At 50.3% G+C, this 21,124-nt stretch overlaps 2 protein-coding genes across 14 annotated transcripts in view; one reads left to right on the top strand and one right to left on the bottom strand.

Annotated features, from left to right (window-relative positions):
* Positions 1 to 18,838, bottom strand: part of MACF1 (microtubule actin crosslinking factor 1) — a 370,922-nt gene extending 352,084 nt beyond the window's left edge. For all 13 annotated transcript variants that reach the window (XM_066375911.1, XM_066375914.1, XM_066375912.1 and 10 more), the window contains exons 1-2: positions 18,774 to 18,838; positions 15,643 to 15,913 (exon numbers count right to left, since the gene is read on the bottom strand). In XM_066375911.1, coding sequence (XP_066232008.1) covers positions 15,643 to 15,862 — 220 coding nt within the window. In that variant the 5' untranslated portion in view covers positions 15,863 to 15,913; positions 18,774 to 18,838. The remainder of the gene's footprint in view (positions 1 to 15,642; positions 15,914 to 18,773) is intronic.
* LOC136398288 (uncharacterized) lies at positions 18,838 to 19,254 on the top strand. Its single transcript, XM_066372643.1, has one exon. The coding sequence runs from the start codon at positions 18,838 to 18,840 to the stop codon at positions 19,252 to 19,254; it is 417 nt and encodes a 138-aa protein (XP_066228740.1).
* The last annotated feature ends 1,870 nt before the right edge of the window (positions 19,255 to 21,124 follow it).

Here is a 21,124-nt window from a genome sequence, read left to right as displayed (position 1 = left end):
CGGCTGCCACGCGATAGATGGGAGTCTGACAGAGACAAAAGGGGCGAGGGACCCTCGGCGGGCACGCAGATGTCCGAGCCTCTCCGAGGAAGACCCACACGGGGCGCAGAGCGGTGGCTTCCCCTCCGCCCTCCGCCCGCCACCTCCTCGCCGGCCGGCAACTCCCCACAGCAGGAGGGCTCCGGAGCCGGCTCCCGGTGTCGCCGCCTTCCCGCGGAGCCGGAGAACGGGCAGAGCATGTAACCAGTGCCGTGGGGAGCGCCGTCGTCTGGAGGAGAGGGCTCCAGGGGTATATACCCCAATTCTGCAAACACTCTGGCCCGAGCAGCAGCAGCTCGCGCCGGGGTGGGCGCGACCCCGCCCGCCGCCCCACCTGCAGCGGACTCGGAAGGCCACACCGCGCCGGTGCCGGTGCCGGGCGCCACCCCGGCCCGACGCCGGCCCGGACCCCGCCGCACCTTTGTAGCGCTCCAGCACATCCTCGTACGCCTGCACGAACTCCTTCTCCTGGCTGCGGTTGGCCGGCTGCTGACCCGGCACGTAGCCAGCCATGGCCGCCCGGCGCCGCGCTCTCCCGGGCCCCGGCCGACGCCGGTTCCAGGCCCGCGCGCCGAGGCGGCAGCGGCCCCAGCCTCGGCCCTTTGTGCGGCTGGCAGCGGCGCCTTCGCTCTCGCTCTCCGCTCTCCGCCCGCCTCGCCCGGCCTGGCCGTCAGTCGCGCTCCGCTCCTCAGCCCGCTCGCACCCGCCGGTCCCGGCTCGCGTTTCCGCCTCCCCACCCCTCGGCTCGGCTCCGCTCCTCCCTCAGCCCGCCCCGGCGTGGCGGCGGCGGCTCCTCCTGTCTGGAGCGCCAGGCCCGGCCCGTTCCCCGCCCCTCGCCCCGCCGCCTCCGCCGCCGGCGTGTCCTCGGGCCCCGGGCTGCGGCCCAGGCTGCCCGCACGGGTTCCCCTGGTGGCCGCAGAGCAGCGCGCCGCCGGACCGGGGAGGGGGGCTGGGCAGGAGGCCCCGCGCGCGTCAGGATGAAAGGCTGGGCGGGCGGCCGCGGCGGGGACACCCCGGGGCCGGCTCCGCGGGGTGGGCGGGCGGCCCCATCCCGCGCTGACCTCCACCCGAAGCTGGGACAAAGGAGGGAGCCCCCTGGCTGGAGAGCGACCGAGCTGGGCCTCTGTGGCTGCTGAAGAAGGACCCAGAGAAACTGAAGGGAAGGGAGAGAGCAAAAGCCCCTGATGCTTCAGATCGCAGGGCTGGACACGGTCAGAATGAGGGCAGGGGCCAGACCCAAACAGGCTGCAGTGGGAGGCCGAAGGCAACGCTCAGCCCACAAAGAATCCCAAGAACAAAGGGGTTTCCAGAAACGGAGGAAACCGAACTCGCGATGAGAGGCCAGGCCAAGCCCCGTGAAGTAAACCAGGCCAAGGATGAGCAGCCAGAGGCTGAGCGATGACAACTGAGGGAGCAGTGAAAGCGGGATTCTGACTGCATCAGGGGGTGACAAAGAGGAGACCCAACAGGATTATTGTGCTGTGACAGCCATTGGAACAGACTTAGATCAAAAGGGAGAAATGTGAGAACCTGAGACTGAACCAAGTCTGTTCAGGAACAAAGAAACGGATTCAGGGGCCTTAACTGGTCAGGGAAGAAAAAGGGAAGTGAGTGATTCTCTGTGAGGGAAATGGCAAGTGAAGGAAGGAGAATGGTCAGTATGGATGGGGAGTTATTTGGGACCATTCTGAGGAGGTGGTTCCCAACATCATCTGATCTTCATTCAACTGTTTATTCTTCAAACCTAACACCATTCATAGACAGCGCTGGGTCCAACCAAGGGCTGTGAGTGAGGAACTCAAGTAAAATGCAGGTGACCTTTTTGCCCACAGCTACCCCAAGCCAGCCATTTTCCTCCCTGGCTCCATCAAGTCCATTAACTTGGTTTTTCAGGGGGTGGAGAAGTGGTTGTGGGTAAAAAGTTAGGCTGGCTGATCTTACAATAACAGCACATTAGCAAGTAAAAAACAGAATCCATGCGACATTGAGCAGCCAAAATTGGAACTTGGCCTTCCATTATAGTTCCCATTCTCAAGTTTTTAAAAGAGCAGCTTCTTACCACCACCACCACCCCCCCCCCCACCCCCCACCCCGCAAGGCCTGCATCTTTGTATGCTGTGAGTAGTGCCAAGGATTTGGTCAATGCTCAGCACGTTCATGACAAGTAGAAATGATGCTTTTCACTGATAGGGCACACTGGTTCTTGCCACATCACACCGTGATCAGAAGTCGGGTGAGCAAGTCATTAATCACATCTTTTTCCACCAAGTTTTGCTGGCCTGCCCAAGTTCTAGGCATAGTACTCATACCGGGAAAGGCCAACAGGAGTACAGACAGGGAGGGTCTTGGGCAAGTGCTCGTTTCCTTCCAGTTTAATCCTTTGTGCTTAAAAAAAGCGAGTTCACAGTTTGGGGTGGGCTGCTAATGAGCCTGGTTTAAGAAAAGGAGGTGAATAAGCTTGAGGTTTATCATTTTTAAGATAAATAAGAGGCTTTTAGTAGAAAATGCAGGATGAAGGATTTGGTGATTGATGGCATAAGCACATTTTTCATAGACAGCAGAGAATATAAAAATGCTAACTCTGGGGAATCTTGACTGTATCAGTGCTGAGTCATCTGCATTTCCCATATTTTACACCAGTAGGGCTAAGAAGGCCCAGAAACAAATAAACATAAACGCACACCTCCACCCCGCTCCCAAACAGACATCTGCTTTCCTCATTTACATTACAGTAAGTAGAAAAGCCCCCCACCCCCTCCCTGGACTGCTACTTGTGCCACTTTGTGAGCAAACCTAACCTTCAAGAATTGCGCTGGACGCTCCCCATAGGTGAGGGAAGACGGGCAAGGCGGAAAAGTGAGCCTGTTCTGGGAATCGGGCTTTGTTGAAGACCTGAGAGGTTTGGCAGGGGAGAAAGAAAGGGGTTGAGATTCCTATTAAGAAACAGGGTAATCAAGGAAGTTTGGGTTTGGGTTGTGGCTAGGGGGGCTTCTCAGACTCGAGTAGCTTTCTTGACAAGATTTGCATTTAAATGCTCCCATGAGATTTTGAAGTAATGAGTTCTTCTAATGAATGGAAAGGGGGAAGTCCACATGTTTGGCTGATGTTCCTGTTTTATACAGACAAAATTTTACTAGCATAGAGGAACAAAGCAGCTTCTGGGGGAATGGGAAGAAGGGAGCCTGTGAAGGGGGAGGATTTTGTTTTTTTCCAAGCAACAGTCTAAATTTATAGCCTGACCACACAATTGGGACAGCTCTGAGGCTCTCTCCTTTTGGTCTATGATTTTCCTTTGCTCCTGATGGTGAGATTGCTGTTGCATTTCTAAGGAGGCTGCAATGGGGGGTGGGGGTGGGGGACAGAAAAGGCAGGGTGTACTCAGAAGGGCATCTAGTGGGGGGAAAGGGTAATACCAGTAAATAAAGCCCTATTTTTCCAGGTATCCTCCCCTACTTAAGCTTCTTCAAGTGCCCTTCTCCCTAAGGCCCAGCCATTTTCAATTTCTTTCAGCTCCTCAAATGTACTCTCTTGCCTCAGGGCCTTCCCGCCTAGTTTTCTCCCAGGCTGTAACCCTTCAGTGCTCTCTCCTTTGGCCTGCCTCACTCCAACTCACCCCTCTGCTGAAACTCCCACTGGGAAGCTTGCCTCCATCCCCTCCTGCCCCCCCAGATTAGTAGGTCCTCCTGCCCCCTCTCCACCCTTTGGACAAGATCCATTACCTTTGACATTATCATTCAGCATCTTTCATCCTTACTAAATCATTGGCTCCCTGAGAGCTGAGGATGTCTGTCTTGTTCACCACAGGATCCTTAGCATCTAGGAAATGACCTGCCACATATAGGACTCTCATTAAATGTGTTTAAATTTTGATTAAATGCATGAATGAGTGAACCAGATGATCCTAAAACACTCAGCTGCCTGTGGCTTCTGACTAGCTAGAAGGCCTAGGATACTTAAGGAAAAAATGCTTATCTTTAAGAGCATTATTTATTTGTGCCTGGCATTCAAAGTCCTCCAAATTTTGACATCTACCTTCCTTTGCAAGCTTATCTTTCGTGATACCTTTACATGCAACATCTACAAATTCTGAGCCTTTACCTGAATGCCCTCTACCCCCCAACTCTACCTACTGAAATCCTATTCATCTTCTAAGCTTACCCTACATGATTTGAAGTTATTTTTTTAATTGATTTTAGTGAGAGAAGAAGGGAGAGAGACAGGAACATCAGCCTGTCCCTGCATATGCCCTAACTGGGGATCGAACCAGCAATCTCTGTGCTTCAGGACTATGTTCTAACCAACCAAGCTATTTAGCCAGGGCTTGAAGTTATTTTTAATCAACCCATATAGCAGTTCTTCTCAAAACCCCAGCCACATTTTCTTTCCCCCATTCCTGGAGCAACCACATGTACTGTGGGTGTCTACATCGCTGCCTCCTTAAACTCTTGGTTCACAAGTTCTTTGAAGTAGAAACATCCATTTCATCTTCTTCATCACAGGACCTAACACAATACTTTGCACCTTGTAAGTGTTCAATAAATATTTGCTGAAGGCATGAATGCCTCACTGAAGACATATGGGGGTGGTGCATGTGGACTAGATTTGTGATTCAAAACAATTGAAAATACAATTCAGTGGCCACAAGAACTGAGAGCACTTCATGTGCAAAGACAAAAGAGGGAGCCTGATCAGGTGGTGGTGCAGTGGATAGAGCATCGACCTATGACACTGAAGTCCCATGTTCGAAACCCCAAAGTTGCCAGCTTCAGCACGGGGTTCATCCAGCATGAGCACAGGGTCACTGGCTTGAGCCCAAAGGTCGCTGTCTTGAGCAAGGGATCATTGGATTGGCTGGAGCCATCCCCCACCCCACCCCTGGTCAAGGCACATATGAGAAGCAACCAGTGAACAACTAAAGTGCCACAACTACAAGTTGATTCTTCTCATCTCCCTCCTGTCTCTCTTTCTCTCGCTCGCTAAAAAATAAAACGAGAGAGAGAAGTGCAAAATTATTTTTCCTTCTGCCAGTTCTCCCCCTCCAACCTCTAGGTTTACGCCCATCACTTCTTCAGCTTGGCTCATGCTGCATTATTTTCCATGTGTTAATTGATGCTTTATAAATAAATTTTTTGTTAGGGAGAGAGAGAGAGAGTTCTCTTTATTCCTCTGAAGGGACAGGCTGTCTCCTATGCCTTTTACATTCCCAAGCAGTAGCTGCAGTCAGACACTGAAGGGGCTACCCCAAGCCCTATCCTTTGCCCAGGTCTTGCGAGAAAATCCTGTAGTTCTAGTCTCGGGAGAGCTATCTCCAGGTCTAGCCCCACCAGTCTTGCAGAGACACCAGCCTTCCAAAGCTCCCTTTCTGCCCAGCTGCTGGAAACATTAAGCTTTGCCTCAAGTTCCCAAATCTGCTCTAGGGTAGAAAGTCTTTGCCCATTACCATGCTGCCCTCTTCTGTTCAGAAAGTGCAACATCACTGATTTAAGAGGCCTGGATGGTACCAGCCACCCAAGAAGACGGGATCCCTGCCACGCAACAGCCCAGCACCCCATCACCATAGCAACCCTCAAAATGGTTACTCAGCCATCTGGGTTACTATAGCAACTGGCCCAGTCTCTCCACCTTGACCTCTCCCTAGGCCTTCTCCCCTGACTGGTCAGAGCCAATGCCAAAGAATCTTCAATCCTCACTAGGGGAAATGAGCAGAGGCTAGACCCCTGATAGGCAGCTATCCCAAAGGGGTGTGGAATGCCTGTCCAGCCCGGGGGCTTCCAAGACACAGTGGAGATAATGGGTGTTAAGGCACTCTGTGAACCTTGAAGTGCTGCGCAGATGTTAGCTATTATTAAACCACTGTTCCTTGTAATGGGAGAGAAAGTGGGTTGCCCTAGGCAGAGCTAGTGCCATTCCCAGCTGGGCCCCTTACTGGGTAAGAGACCTTGAGCAAGTTACCAAACTCTCTGGGTTTTTTGTTTCCTCAACTATGGCACATTTACATCCTGAAGTTGTATTGAGGATTAGGTCAAATAAACCATGTAAGATGCTCAGCACAAAACCTGGCATTGGGAACATATCAATAGTAGTTAGAAAAGGTAATGGCCCCTCTGCTGTCTCCCAGCCTCTCTGTGAATGTAATCATTATAATTTGTTTCTGGAAAGAATCAGGCTAAAGTGAATCCTGCTCACTCAACCCCACCCGATCTCCCTTCCTGCTCCAGGGCAGAAAAAGATCTCATCCTATGTGGAGCCTTTGAGGTTCCTACCAAGCAGGGGTGCAGGCAGTCTGCACTCTTTGGGGGATTGAAGGGTAACCCAAATTAGAAGGTGTAGTTCCTTACCTGTGAAGCTCCCCTCCACTTGAAACAATATCTCCCAATCCAATATTAGCTCAGGCTAGAAACCTCTACATGGGTGGTGGCAGGCAGCCTGGAAACTGAGCCCAAATCCCGGAGAGGCTCTAAAGAGTGGTGGCTACAGCTCTCGATTGAGATCAAAGTTGTGGGGACAGTTCGGTGCAGGCTTGGGGCACAGGTCTCTCTCATAAGAATAGAATTCCCTCTGTGATTTTAAAGACTTTTTAGTCCTATTGCATCTCAACTTCATTCTCTTGAGATTGAATCCTCTAGTACATTTCCAGGCTACTTTCCTCAATCACCCAGGTAGGGTCCCAATTCAGATCCAGGATCCAGCCTAGCTCTGCCCCTGCTCACACTGTAGCCTAGCCCTGCCCCTGCTCACACTGTAGCCTAGCTCTGCCCCTGCTCACACTGTAACCTAGCCCTGCCCCTGCTCACACTGTAGCCTAGCCCTGCCCCTGCTCACACGGTAGCCTAGCCCTGCCCCTGCTCACACTGTAGCCTAGCCCTGCCCCTGCTCACACTGTAGCCTAGCCCTGCCCCTGCTCACACTGTAGCCTAGCCCTGCCCCTGCTCACACGGTAGCCTAGCCCTGCCCCTGCTCACACGGTAGCCTAGCTCTGCCCCTGCTCACACTGTAGCCTAGCCCTGCCCCTGCTCACACTGTAGCCTAGCCCTGCCCCTGCTCACACTGTAGCCTAGCTCTGGGCAGTAGAGCATGAACCTCAAGCTGGAAAGGCCAGCACACTGAAGAGGACCCTGGGGCCCTGAGCATTTGGGATGGAATTCTTCATGATGCTTCTGGGAAACGAGTCAAGCATAACTGGTTCCAGTCGTCAGACATGATTACTGAGTAGCTAATCAATAGACTTATTACTAGGGAAAGGTGGTGTAACAGTTTCAAGTTTAGGAAGTGACGCTGACCAGTAGTGGCACAGTGGATAAAGGCGTCAACCTGGTATGCTGAGGTCCCAGGTTCAAAACCCCAAGGTTGCTGGCTTGAGAGTGGGTTCATCCAACTTGAGTACAGGGTTGCCAGCTTGAGCCCAAAGGTCACTGGCTTACAGCCCAAGGTCACTGGCTGGCTTAAGCAAGGGGTTACTTGGCTCGGCTGGGGTCCCCCAGTCAAGGCACATATGAGAAAGCAATCAATGAACAACTAAAGTATAACAACTACAAGTTGATGCTTCTCATCTCTGTGTGTGTCTCTCTTGTTGAAAAATATGTTTAGGAGGTGAAAGTATGTGACTGCTGGAACTTCTGGCTATGTAAATGGGGAGGCAGAAGTGGGGTGTGTGAATGAAATAAGGTTGGCCATGAATTGATAGTTGTTGAATCTAGGTGAAGGGGGTTCATTATACTATTCTCACCCCTTTGTATATGTTTAAAATGGTCTGAAGAATGTAGAGGATTTGGAATTAAGCCAACCTGAGCCACAGCAATGGACTACTGCAAAGAGCATGTATTGCACAAGCTGTGTTCCCAGGGGCGCCCTGCACAATCAGCAATGCTGTCTCCAGTTCCACTCTTTGCTTCCTGTATGACCTCAGACAAGTTCCTTAACTTTTCTATAAAACAAGGAGAAAAGCAACTACCTCCCAGGGTTTGTGAGGAGTATACAATATATGTAAAATACCTGGCACACTGCCTGACCTGTGGTGGCGCAGTGGATAAAGCGTCAACCTGGAAATGCTGAGGTCACCAGTTTGAAACCCTGGGCTTGCCTGGTCAAGGCACATATGGGAGTTGATGCTTCCAGCTCCTCCCCCCTTCTCTCTCTCTGTCTCTCTCTCCTCTCTCTCTCTCTCTCTCTCTCTATCTCTCTCTCTGTCTCTCTCCCTCTCTCTCCTCTCTAAAAATAAATAAATAAAAATTAAAAAATGGAAAAAAAAACAAAAAAAATAAAATAAATAAAATAAAATAAAATACCTGGCACACAAGCCCTGGCAGGTAGAGTTAGTTAAGTGTCACTCTGATCCACCAAGGTTACAGGTTCAGTCCCTGATCAGGGCACATACAAGAATCAAGCAATGAATACATAAGTGAAACAACAAATCGATGTCTCTCTCCCTTTCTCTTTCTAAAATAAAAAAAAAATTTTTTTTAATGCCTATAACACATCTAGGACTCAATACATAGTAGCTTTGCCAGCTATCATTAATGAGGCGATCTCAGCTGGCATCAGCTCGGGAGCTCCTGTACTGAGCCCAGAGTTCAACTCCCCAAAGAACCCTCTGGACTCTTTAATGCCTAACTCCCACCAGCTGTTCTCTCTTCATTTCCCTTCCTTCCTTTCTACTGAGTCCAAAGAAAGGAGAGCAAGAATAGAAATAAGCCAACAGGGACGTGCTCTCTCTTCATATTGTCCTAGCAAATTCCTATTTGTTTTCCAAGTCCCAATCAAGTGCTATTATTGCTCTAAGTCAGAAGTAGGAATAAGAGTAGGCAGAAGCCCTTCCCTCCAGAACTTCATAACTCTCTTTGGACTGGCTGTGATCATAGTTCAAACATCATTCTAGCTGCCTTCACAGGCAGTAGCTGGGGTTTTAAAGCCCAGACTGAGCCTAGCACAAGGCAGTCCTAGGAATATTTGTTAAATGAGCAAGTACATGATCAAAAAATGAGCAAAGGATGAATCAACATATTCATCAATTAGTAAACAAGTATATGAGTGAATGAATGACATTAATGAGAATAGCTAACACAAACCAAAGGTTGACTGCATAGCGGGCACTGGGCCAAACACCTCACTCCCACTCTCTCATTTAACCCACCCTGCAAGACTCTGCCGTAGCACTCTTGGTCTGCTGTTTTAACCATGAGAAAGCGAGGTTCTGTGAGGTTAGTAACCTCCCAGGGTGAGGTTAGTCACTCAACTAGCAAATGATAGAACTAGGACTTCCACTGATTCCCAAAGCCATTCCCTTGAGTAAATGAATGGAAAGCAAACAAACAAGGAAATGGATTAAGGAGAGAATGAAGAGGGAAGAGCATGGCCAGAGACACACCCCCTAAGGCTCCAGGAAGAATCCTCCCCTTGAACACAAGTCAAAAAAGCCTGGTACCTTCTGCGGTAGGGGTGAGGCCCAACTGAGAACAGACATTTCAGCTCATAATCACTCTTCAATTTACAGGGGCACCCAGACCTTCCCTGCAGCAGTATCCTAAGAATAGAATGGTGGTGGCCAGAGGCTGGGTAGTGGATTCCAGCTAGGAGTACCAGTTCTGCTCCTGCAGAAGAGCCAATGCAGAGCCAGGAAGCTGGCTGGCTTCTACCTGACAGGTGGCAATAGGCAGACCCAGCGCCAAATCACAGCAGAGCCTAGCCACAGCAACTGGCCAGGCTCAGGATAGCACTTTGGTGATGATAGGTTATTAATACTCACACTCAGGTAGGTTCACAGACTTTCCCTCAGTGAAAGGACTGCTGAAATAAAACACAAGTACAGTCCTAGATCCTGTTGCATTGTCAGCTCCTCTAGTGGCATCTAGATCTTGAATCCCATGGGACAGAAACGCGAGCCTTGCGCAGTTCCCAAATTAACCAGTCCTTCCTCCACATTCCTAACCTCAGTCCTTGGCTGCTCCAGAACAGAAAGGTATGAGTCAGACTGCCATTCCAAACCTCTCTCCGCTCATCACCTGGGAAGTCACTAGAAAAATATGATGGGACACCTACAGACAGCATAAGGATGGCACTTTGCAATGCATAACCACTTTCCCTCACCAGCTGGGGTCCCACAGGGACCTAAAAGCCTCAGAGAAAGGACAGCTTGGCTGTCTTTTTCGCTGCCTGCACAGAATTCTGCCCACGTGGTCATTTTCCATCCCTCCAGCTACTGTGACCCAGATTTACTTTCAAAGAGCTGGAGCTGAGCTGGCGGCGTGTAGCTACAATTCATTCTGCCCCACTTTTGGGAAACTCTCCTGCTCATCTCTCTGCTATTAAAACCAAGCTCCAGGACAGGGCCAGGGACTCTGAGGATACTGCCAGGAAGTACAGAAACTGGGAAGGAGAGAGCCTCCCCAGGTGCAAAATTCGAATAGCTTCAGGGCAAAGAAGGTTGTCCGCTCAGCTGTAAGGGTTCCCAGTGGAATTGTTTTTAGGGCCCCATTTCCCACTGCTGTATTCCCTTCTTCCCACCATGGCTTGGCCAGAGGATAAAAAAATCACTTCCATCAGCTCTCTGACAAAGCCCTAGAGTGAACCAAAGGAAGGGATGGAACTAAGAGGTCTAGAGCCCCTTCCTCGCTTGCCTAGGAAGGAAAACTGCTGCCTTCCTGGAATCTCACTGCCTCTTCTAGTTGCCAAAGGAAGTTACAAGGAATGACACTGCTATATGCAATAGCAGCCATGTTACCTTCCTTGAGTACATTCTGATTCTCGTTCAATAATCATTTGAAGCTGATGTCATCATCTCCCTTTTACAAATAAGGAAACTGAGGCTTTACTAAATGAAGTCATTTGCCCAAGTATTCTGACTCAAGATTCAGTTGTCTCCATAATACCTGGCACATAGCCAGAGCTAAATCCATTTTCTTAATTGAATGAAGGAATGAATGAATGAGTGAATGAGCATGCAGAGAGGTTCCTGCTCAGAGCTTCCTGGAGGAGAGATGCACAGGCACAGAGGAGCAGGCTCTGTCCTCTGACCAGCACACATGCTCAGGGTTATCTGTCCCCAAGGCAGGCCCTCTAGTGACCCCAGCAGCTGAGCTTAGGCTCTGAAAGCAGGAACAAATACAAACCAGCATCCAAGCTGTATTTCACAGCCCTCACTGAGCCTCTAGATTCTAGAGCCGATGCTCACAGAGTGAGATCCTAGGGCAATAGCAGAAAGGGTAAGATGGGAACTCCTGAATCCGGTGGGGGAAACATACATGGAAAACATAAACTTTAATATAAGATCACATGAAACAAAGGTTGGGTAGAGATACAATGGCCATCAGACTGGAGAGATCAGGGAAGGCTCCCTCGGAGAGGCTGCATTGGAGCAGATGTTGGGGCAAGGATTTCACAAACATGTGCTGAGGGGCTCCCTAGAAAGAATCCTATAGGTGCTTTCTACTAGTTAACTAGGAGGCCGGTCCTCACCCCTAACTCACTGTGCTCCCTATTCTACAATACACACAGGAATGCAATTATTTTTTTCCCTTTGTCTTTACAATTAGATTGAGTTCCATGAAGAAGGGACCACATCTTCAGCCATCTTTGAATATCAATGCTAAGAACAGGGAGGCCCCTGGATATATGCTATGTATGAATACCTGATTGGTGGGTGGGTGATGAATCCTTTCGCCCCCTGCACTCAGCCCAGCCTTGGCCCAAACGTGATCCCCTCTTCCAGACACTCTACTGCCATCTGCAGTAAATGTCATAATAAATATACAAATCTATAAAGACAAGTATGAATGGCTCCCCCTAGAGCCGTGATGGCAAATCTTTTTATAAAAACTGCCCACTTTTGCAGTGCTGGTCAAACTGGTCCCTCCCGCCCACTAGCGGGCGTTCCAGCTTTCATGGTGGGCAGTAGTGGGGCAACCAAACGGCGCTGTGATTGGCCCATCATGAAAGCTGGAACGCCCACTAGTGGGCGGGAGAGACCAGGTTGACCAGCACTGCAAAAGTGGGAGGTTTTTATAAAAAGGTTTGCCATCATGGCCCTAGAGTTATGCAATACACAACCATGTGACACTGTCCTGCACCTTGTTTACCTCCTTCCCACAAGCCTCAAGGGATATAGCCTTCTTTCCTCTCCCTTTTTCTACACTCCTTGCTAGAGTAACTTCCCCAGCTCCCCAATTCCTTGTTACCCCCACCTTCATCCCCACCCCAACAAGGGATTGTTCATTACCAACAGAGAGCCAGAGGAAAAGAGGCTAAGTTTCCTAGATCGTTGTCTTGGCCTTATTCTATAGGCCAGGACCTTACGGCCTCTCCCAGAAGTGACCAGAAGGTCTCTCAGGTAAGCTTGGAGGCCAAGTTGACTATTTATATTGCTACCTACAAAAGATTCAGGCTGGCCTGGTTGCCAGGTATTGCTTAAGGAAATGAAAACAGTATTATACTTGGAGTTAGAAGATCTAGGTCTGCCAATCCTGTGTGACTATAGACAGTCCCTTGCACCTTCTAGGCTTCAGATCCTAAGTGTCCTAACACAGAGTTATGAAATCTCTATGTAAACCATGACACTGATCAATAGAAACAAGACACTCACATTAATGACTGTTGTTCTTTTTCAATGTGTCTGGGCTTAGGGAATTGAAAACAGGGCTTGAAAAAAAAAACAGAGAGAGTAAATAAAGGGAAAGGATGAGGATGGGAAAAATTAGCTTACGGCATGCCTAGTGTCCCTCAAACCTGTTTTGACTTTGTAGACTGAGATTAGCGGCTTTCTCAGCCCTGACAGGCCTTTCCACTCTGACATGTATAATCAGCAGGGCTTCCCCATCAGGCGTCTCAAGCCAATACCAGCTCAGGACACCAATGGGGTCAGGGAAGAGGAAGGTCTCTGTATCTGGTGAGATTGATTCAGACACCCCCACTTTTCCTAACCCAGACACATGGAGAAGAAAAAACTGAACAGGACAGAACCTGTTTCCAGTGTAAGACTGGCTTTGTTTCCTCCCGAAATGAAAGCTCTAGCTTCAGGGAGCATCACAGCACCCAGGGTCTCCCAGACACACCCATCCTGCTCCTCATAGGTAAGATTCCCTGCAGAGTAAGACTGCCTATTTAATTACTAGAACCCCCACGATGTTCTAAAACCATAGGAAGATTGCAGCCAGGCCCTGAAGTAGCAGTCCCGCCTCCTCTGCTGCCTCTCTTCTCTCCTGCTAAGGAAACACACCCAAATGCATCGCACAAGTTATTTTTAAACTTGGAAGCCTCCCTATTTTCAGCCTCTGTGGCAGTGTCAGGCAGTGTCAGGATGTAAAGAAGATCAGCACGATGCTGGAACACAGCAAGCACAGTGCCCACCAGCCCTTTGCTCAGTTGATCCAGCAGCATCCTTAGGGGCTTTGCCTGGAGATTCAACCCTCTCGAGTCCACTCTACTTTTGTTCTAGACTCAGAATGTTCAACAGCAGGCAACTCACCCCGTAGGGCTCCTTGGAGAAGCCTGGAAGCGGGAATCATCACAAAGGACTCTGTAGGTGCGCCTGTGTGATGGCAGTTGGGGTTAGAGGGAACAAGGAAGGGAGGAGGCGGCCTCTACTCTGACTCCTTCTGGAGAATGAGGGATTTGTGAGTCCAGAGGTCCCTTTAAAGCTGGGGACTAGTTAAGCCCTTCCTGAACCCTACTGACAGTTCTAAAAACTATCCATTGGCTGATGTCACAGACCCAAAGGTCTTGAGAAGGACAAAAGAGTCCTTCCTCCAAGGGCTCCCTACTGCCCACCAGAGGAGTTCAAACTCTCCTGCTTGTCTTCCAGGTCTCCTGCCTCACAGCTCACCCCCTCGAACAATCCTTTCCTGGTTACCGGAGCCCACAGAATGTCTGGCTTGCCATTACAGCCCACTGCCTGTTCCTGGATCACAATCTGTCCCATATTCTCCCCTAGACACTCCTTGTATTCATTCAGTCATTCAATACTGGTTGATCTCCAACATGCACAGGGCCCTGTGTAAGTAGCTGGGGTAAAAACATAAACAAAACCCAGTCCAGAGGGAGTGACAGGCACCCTGTGGGATAACTGCTATACTGCGCAAGGGAACACAGAGGAGAGAAAAGTATGAATACAAGAGCGGAGGAGGGAGCTTTAGATACCACTGGGGCATTAGGGAGAGAGGAGGTGGCACTTAAAGGAGGAGGCGGGGTTCCCAGCACCTTGCAGAGAAGTCAGAGCACAGAGGTCTGATCCTGCAAGATACACACATCTGGGGTCAAGGTACAGTTCAATGTGGCAGGGAGCTTGGAGGGGTACAAGGTAAAGCTAAAGAGGTAAACTGGGGACCTGATTTTAATGGGTCTTAATGCTGTAGCCTTTATTTCTCAGGCAGTGATGAGCCAAAGAAGGTTTATAAGCAGCTGCGTAACGGGATTGGGTTTGCATTTTAAAACAAAATGCTGTGTTAGCCACGTGGAGGAAGGAAGGCAGATCTGGAAGAACTATTAGATGGTAGGCGGCATGTCCAGATGAGGGATGATACAGCAGAGGGCGACAGGCGCATTAATTGGGAAAAACAAAAGCAGGACTGGTCTTGGTGATGGATTGAAAGCGGGTGACGTCACCAAATTAGCTGCAGGCACTGCTTTGTCTGTCTTTCTGTCTGCACTCTGGCACCAATGCCTGCTGAGATGCTGAGCGCAACCCACTGAAGCAGCTCTGGAGGCCTTCAGTGGAAGCAGCCGAGAGAGCCCTTCACAAAGTCCTTCTTTGCTGAACCAGAGAACATGCTAAGAGCTTAACATACATTATCTCGTCTCGTCCTCAAGGCTGCCCTACACAGAAAGCATTCTTGAAATGAGGAAAGTGAGGCTCCGCCAGGGTTAAGAGACTTCCCCGGAGTCACACAGCTGGTCAGGAGCAAGGCCACAATCCAGCACTCACTTCTCTGACAACGGGACCTGCACTCATAACCACTGCACCGCACTGCTCTCTGCTTGGCAAAGGAGAAGCAGGCACCTCCCACCACAGGAGGAGACAGCTTCAGCCCTCCCACTGCAGAAAGGGTGAGTGTGTACAGACTTAGAAGGCAATGTGAGTAAAACTGCTGTCTCTAAGGACTTTAATCCAAGGAAATAACTCAACAGAAATCAAGTGCTATTATTCATAAAGATGTTCACTGCAGCATTGTCTATTATGGCGAAAAATGAGTAGGATTTTCAATATCATGAATTATTACATAGCCTTTAAAAATGGTAAACACAAAGCCTAAACTGTAATACAGAAAACCTTTTTGATATAAAAGTAAGGGGAAAAGCCAGATCTATAATGGCCCATAAGCCATGAAGGCAACTGCATGGAACATACAGTGGCACTGGGACAAAGGCGGAAGAAGTCACAAAAATGAAAACAGGTCTCATGTTAGCATGGAACGATTGGGGTGGCAGATTTTCCTCTTTCAAATTTTTCTTTAATGTTACTTTGTCATCTTTCCAATAGTAATAATAACAAGTTGGATTCCAGCTGGCTTGTTAGAGAGCCTGGGTTGGACCCCTCCGCTACCCGCCCAGCCAGCGCCTCCTGGCCCTTTCTTCCAGAGCACCCACCGCACCCAGCTCACTCGGGGCCTCTCTTACCAGCGACTCTAACCACAGCACGCTCCGCAGGGTCCAGCACCGAATCCTGGCTCTTTCTCTTTTTCTGCTCATGCAGTGGCAGGTTCCAGGGTAAGGTATCCCCTGGGGGACAGGGAGATAGGCTCCCTGACCGTTCGCTCCTGTAAGACCGCTCGCTCCGACAAGACCGTTCGCTCCGGCATGACCGCTCACTGAGTGTTTCTTCATCCGAGGAAGACATTGCCCAGGTCAGGGCTACAGCAGGAGGGCCTGGGGCCCAGGGAGAAGTAATCTGGAGGAGAGAGGAGTACACTGTGAACAGACTGAAGGGATCACATAAGAATACTGGGACTTGGAAGATGGAGAGGTTCTAGTTTTGGTTTTGCCACGGATTTAATCTCTTTGAACCTCAGTTTCTTCTTCTGGAAAATGGGATAATGATAATACTGGGCAATACTAATTCCTGGGGTCTTGGGGGAATCACATGAGGTAATGTATGTGAAGATCTATACACTGTGTAAAAGGTAGCGTCTATTACGAGTAACCACTAAGACTGTTACTTCATACATTTGGAGGATTAAACTTACAGGTCCCACAGGTAGAAAGATGTGGATTCAAATTCTACCCCACCATTTACTAGCTGTGTGACTGTGGGGAAGCTATTTAACCTCTTTGAGCCTCAGCATCCTCATCTATAAAATGAGGATGGTGATAGCACCTACCCTGACAGGTTTGCAAGGAATGAAGGAGATCCTGCAGGTACAGTGCTTAACAGTGCCCGGTGTCCAATAAGCACTCAATAGCCAGCATCTATTATTACATTCTTGTTCTACTTACCTTCCAAGAATCTTATACGGATAAAATAGGGCAACAGATGGAAAGTATACTGCTCAAAAAATTAGGGGATCAGGGACTGTGCTTTCAGCCTTTTGTATAGTGCATTTTTACCAATGAAATAAAAGTTGTTTTGCATCTCATTTGCATAATAAAACAACTTTCTTTGATTTGTCACTTGTTTTTCTGATGTTCTTGTTTAATAAAAAAATTAAATGCTTTTTTTTATTGCTTCATATTCATTTTGAATTATTCCCTAATTTTTGTGAGCAGTATATTTTCAAAAAGCTAAAGCAAGATCTTAATGGCAGGCACGAAACAAAGCATGAGCTAGAATAGGCAGAAATTTTTTATTCCTCCCATTTTATTCTGGCAGATATATTAAAAAGAGTCCTAAACTTGAAGCGAGACAGACCTGGGTATAAATTCTGATTTGGCCACTTAAAATTGGTGTGATCTGGGGCAAGTCACTTTACCTCTCTGAGACTGTTTCCTTATCTGCAAAATGGGGTAATATTTCACTTAAGAGGATGTTTTAAGAATGCAGTGAAATGCAAATATCAAACTAGCTAGCGCCATGCATGGCATACAACAGGCATTAGATAAAATGTCCATTTGCTTCTTCCAAGGGCTGTAGGAGTAAGAGGTACAGCAGGGGGAGTCGGGGAGGCGGCACAGAAAGTCAGTTTTCTGGTCAGTTTAGCTAGTGGAGCGATCTGAGAGGAAACAATCATTCTGGGGCCAGCTGGGCTCCACCAGCCAGACTGGGCAGCCTTCCCTCAGCTAGGCCAAGCTCACTACCCAGAACCATCTGCTACACATGGCCCACCACCCCATCGTCCCCATCAGAGCCCGAATGGTGCATGCCTTCAGCTACCAGCCTCTCTGCAGGCCCCACATTCAGCCCAAGTAACCAGCTCTCACTATAGCTTCTGGGTCCAGGGAGGGCAGAAGATCAAGGACTTTCTTTTATGGGGAACACCTTTCACAGAACTGTATGGAGTCAGTGAGGTGGCCTAAATGACTGGACACCATGGTTCTCTGGGCACAGCTCCTGGATTCCGGGAATCTCAGCCCAGAGGCAGCAAGGGGCAGAGACAGCTTCCTGGGTCATTGGCAGATCCCCACCATAGGCATGGAATGCAAACAGATAACAAAAGAAACATCAAACAGTGTAGGAGGCCTCTAGGCAGCCTCAGGCAGACAGAACAGCCCTGCCAGAGCACCTCCTGTGCAGTAGCATTTGGGCCCTCTTCCCATGGAACATCAAAAAGGAATCCAGCCACAGAAGGCAGAAAGGAAAGGCCCCAGGTCCTGGCACATCTTTGCCCTTTATCCTAGCATTTACCCCTCCCCCCAATTACCTTCTGGTGCCACCTCCCATCTCTTAGAGCAGGTTTGGTGCTGAAGTGACTGCCCCCACCGCGGAAAAATTCAGGCCATGCTTCAGTCCCTAACCTGAGCCCTGGGCGGGAAACGCCCCTCCTCTCAGACCACCTGCTTTATCCCAGATCCGCCCATTCCTTCCCAAGACGCCCATTTTACTACAAAGGCCTGCTTAGCCATGGCCTCTTCCGTGGTTCCACTCAGGTCAATTTCTCGACCCCCCAAAACACCTGTTTGACCTCGGGGTTCTCACCCCACCCCTCGGTCACCTGAGTCACTCCATCAATCCTGGATTCAAAGGAGCGCGCACCCACCCCAACCCACTCATAAGGCAGCAGGCCGGGTCGGTGATCGGAACCTCACCTGGCGCTCTTTAGCTGCGGCCTTCCCTCCACATCCCCCGCTCCTCCTTCCTCACCACGCGAGAAGGGGCGCACAGTGAGCGAGGGGCGACGCGGGTGGGTCCGCGTGTCCGCCGCGCGCGGCTGACAAAGAGCGGGGCCGCGCCATGCGGACGCGCAATTAGGGACCCAGCGGACGCCGAGGCCAGCGGCGGAGACCTGGGGCCACGAAGCAACCTTCCCTGCCTGGCCTGGCCCGCTCTCGCAAGGTGTCTCTTCCGGCCCGAGAGGGCTCGGTGTCTCATTTTCCCGGAGAACACGCCTCCCTTTTCCCTTTGGCCCCGGGCAGTGCCCGCCGAAGGGAAACCCCAAGTCTCAGCGCTCGGTGCTACCCGGCGCCGGCCACCGAGGCTGCAGGTGCGAGGCCGGACCGCTGCGATACCCGCGCCTGTCAACCCACCTTTCCGCTGCCGCCGGCTAGCCGGGCTCGGGCGCGGCCACCCCGCGCAATCCAGCACGCGCCCGGCCGCCACCGCGCACCCAGTGCAGTCAAGCAAGAGCCTGCATCCAGCCCCGCGCCCAGCGCCTTACCCTAGGAGCCCGAGGAGGTGAAGATCGGCCGGTGACAGCAGCAAAGGCGGCTGTAGCGCCGTAGATGGGAGCGCGGCGGAGCCAAGGGGAGCGGCTCCCACAATGGCCGAGCTCCGGCGCCGAGCCCCCCGCCCCCCGCGCCCTAGCGGCAGCGGCTGAAGCGGAGCCGGCGCAGCCGCCCAACTCGCTCCCCCACCCTCCGGCTCCGACGCCGCCCCCAGCCCCCCGATGCGCTCTGCCCCCGCCCTGCACCCCACTCGCGGCCGCTTCAGAGCTCCCTGCGCGTCCGTGCCAGACAGCCGCCCCGCGGCCCCTCCGCACTGACCTCGAGTTCTCTTGCCTCTCTCAAGTCCTATCTCTAGGTCCGTCTCCCCACAACTCCTCCCCGGCGGCCGCCGGTGTCCCTGGGCCAATTCACACCCCCACATTCCCCGCCCTCTGCTCCGGCTCCCTCTGTGCTGGCCCGGCGGCCGCTAGCTGACCCTGGCCTGGCTCACCCCGCCCGCCCCCTGGAAGACCCTCGCCGGCGGTCGCGGAGTCGTTCTTCCAGGCTGCCGGGCTATCTCTCAGCCCAGGACACGCTTCTGGAACATTCTCTTCCCCTGCCTGCCCCTCTTTTGCCCCAAACCCACATTCTGATCCCCATCCTGGAGCTCTTGCGCCCGCTCCCAGAGAGCGCCCCGCTGGTCCACATATTCGCTGGCTTCAGAAACAGAATGTGGAAGACCAAAAGGAGGCCTCATCATCCCAGCAGAGTACAGAGCAGAGGGTAGACAGGCCCCAGGAAGGAACTCAGGCTCTTGTTTAGACAGCAGCAACCTTGGAAGAGGCTTCATTCACTGAGAAAACATTTATTGATCTCCTTATGTATGCTATACCTAGAGATACAGGAAATAAGACCAGTAACGCCTTCAGTTCTCTCACAGCACAGATAAGTGAATATGTCCAGAGAAGGGTGGGTATTTGCCTAAAGTCATCCCACTAATACCCTCCACAGCAACAGTTACTACATATATTTGGGCCTGCCTCCTAGGACATGACAGTACTCTACCTCAGTCATGCTGTATCTAATGCTCACAACCCTATTCATTCATTCATTCTACAAATATACAAGGTTCGTCTACCACATGCCAGGCCCTTTGCTGGGTGCTAAGGATACAAGATGTATCTGGTCCCTGCCTATTATTGACTCCATTGGGCTTGCAGTAAAGATAGACAGTTAGATCTAAATCATAATACATCCCATGAGGCAGTGTTATGACCTTCAGTTTCTGGCTGTAGGATGCTCAGTCATCTGGGAAGAAAGTAGCCAATACAAAACTGGAATCCATGTCTTCAGACTTAACACCCTGCGTTCTTTTTTTCACTGTAACTGTTGTGAAAATGTGGGTTGGACCAACTTACAGAGGCCTTTGAACTTCAAACTAAGAAATTTAGTTTAAATTATATGGTTATGGGCAGCCAAGAAAGGTGGAAAACAGAAGGGTGAACATAACCCACAGACAGATACAAGATGGGTGTGGATGATTTTTGTCAGGAGACTATTACAATAGTCCCAGCAAAAGGTAATGAAGCTCGCCTGAGGCACAGTGCCAGCCTGGGATGCTGAGGACTCAGGTTTGAAACTCCGAGGTCACCGGCTTGAGCACGGACTCACCAACTTGAGCACTGGGTTGCTGGCTTGAGCGTGGGATCACAGACATAACCCCATAGTCGCTGGCTTGAGCCCAAAGGTCGCAGGCTTGAGCAGGGGGTCACTGGCTTGTCTGGAGGCCCCCAGTCAAGGCACATATGAGAAAGCAATCAATGAACAACTAAGGTGCTGCAACTATGAGTTGATGCTTCTCATCATCTCTCTCCCTTTCCTGTCTGTCTGTGTCACTCTTTCTCATTCTCTCTCTCTCTCTCAAAAAAAAAAAAAAAAAAAAAAAAAAGGTAATGAAGCTCTGATCCCAGGAAGGGGCAGGGGGAATGGGAAGGGATGATTTTCATCAACTGAAACCTTCTGTGTTTGCATGCATTCTCCCACATTAAATAAGGGAAAAGAACTAACATTTACTAAACTTGTAGTGAGAACTAGGCAATGCTGTGGGCATTCTGTGTATATTATCTAGTTAAGTCTTCCCCATAACTCTGTGCCATAGATACCTTTATTATCCTCATTTTACAAATAAGTAAACAAAGACTGAGAGGTAAATGATTCATGGAAGCCTACAAAGCAAACTATTGTTTAGTCTTGGATTAGAGCTCAGGCTTGTCTCCTAACCTCCTGCTGTAATTGTTACTATCACTGTCTGAAACCAAGGCAAAGAACCCAAGTCCTTTGACTCAGCTAAAGGTTCTTCCCCTTG

This window comes from Saccopteryx leptura, chromosome 3 (assembly GCF_036850995.1).
Source record: "Saccopteryx leptura isolate mSacLep1 chromosome 3, mSacLep1_pri_phased_curated, whole genome shotgun sequence".
Lineage (NCBI taxonomy): Eukaryota > Metazoa > Chordata > Mammalia > Chiroptera > Emballonuridae > Saccopteryx > Saccopteryx leptura.
This window is presented reverse-complemented; position numbering and strand designations above follow the sequence as displayed.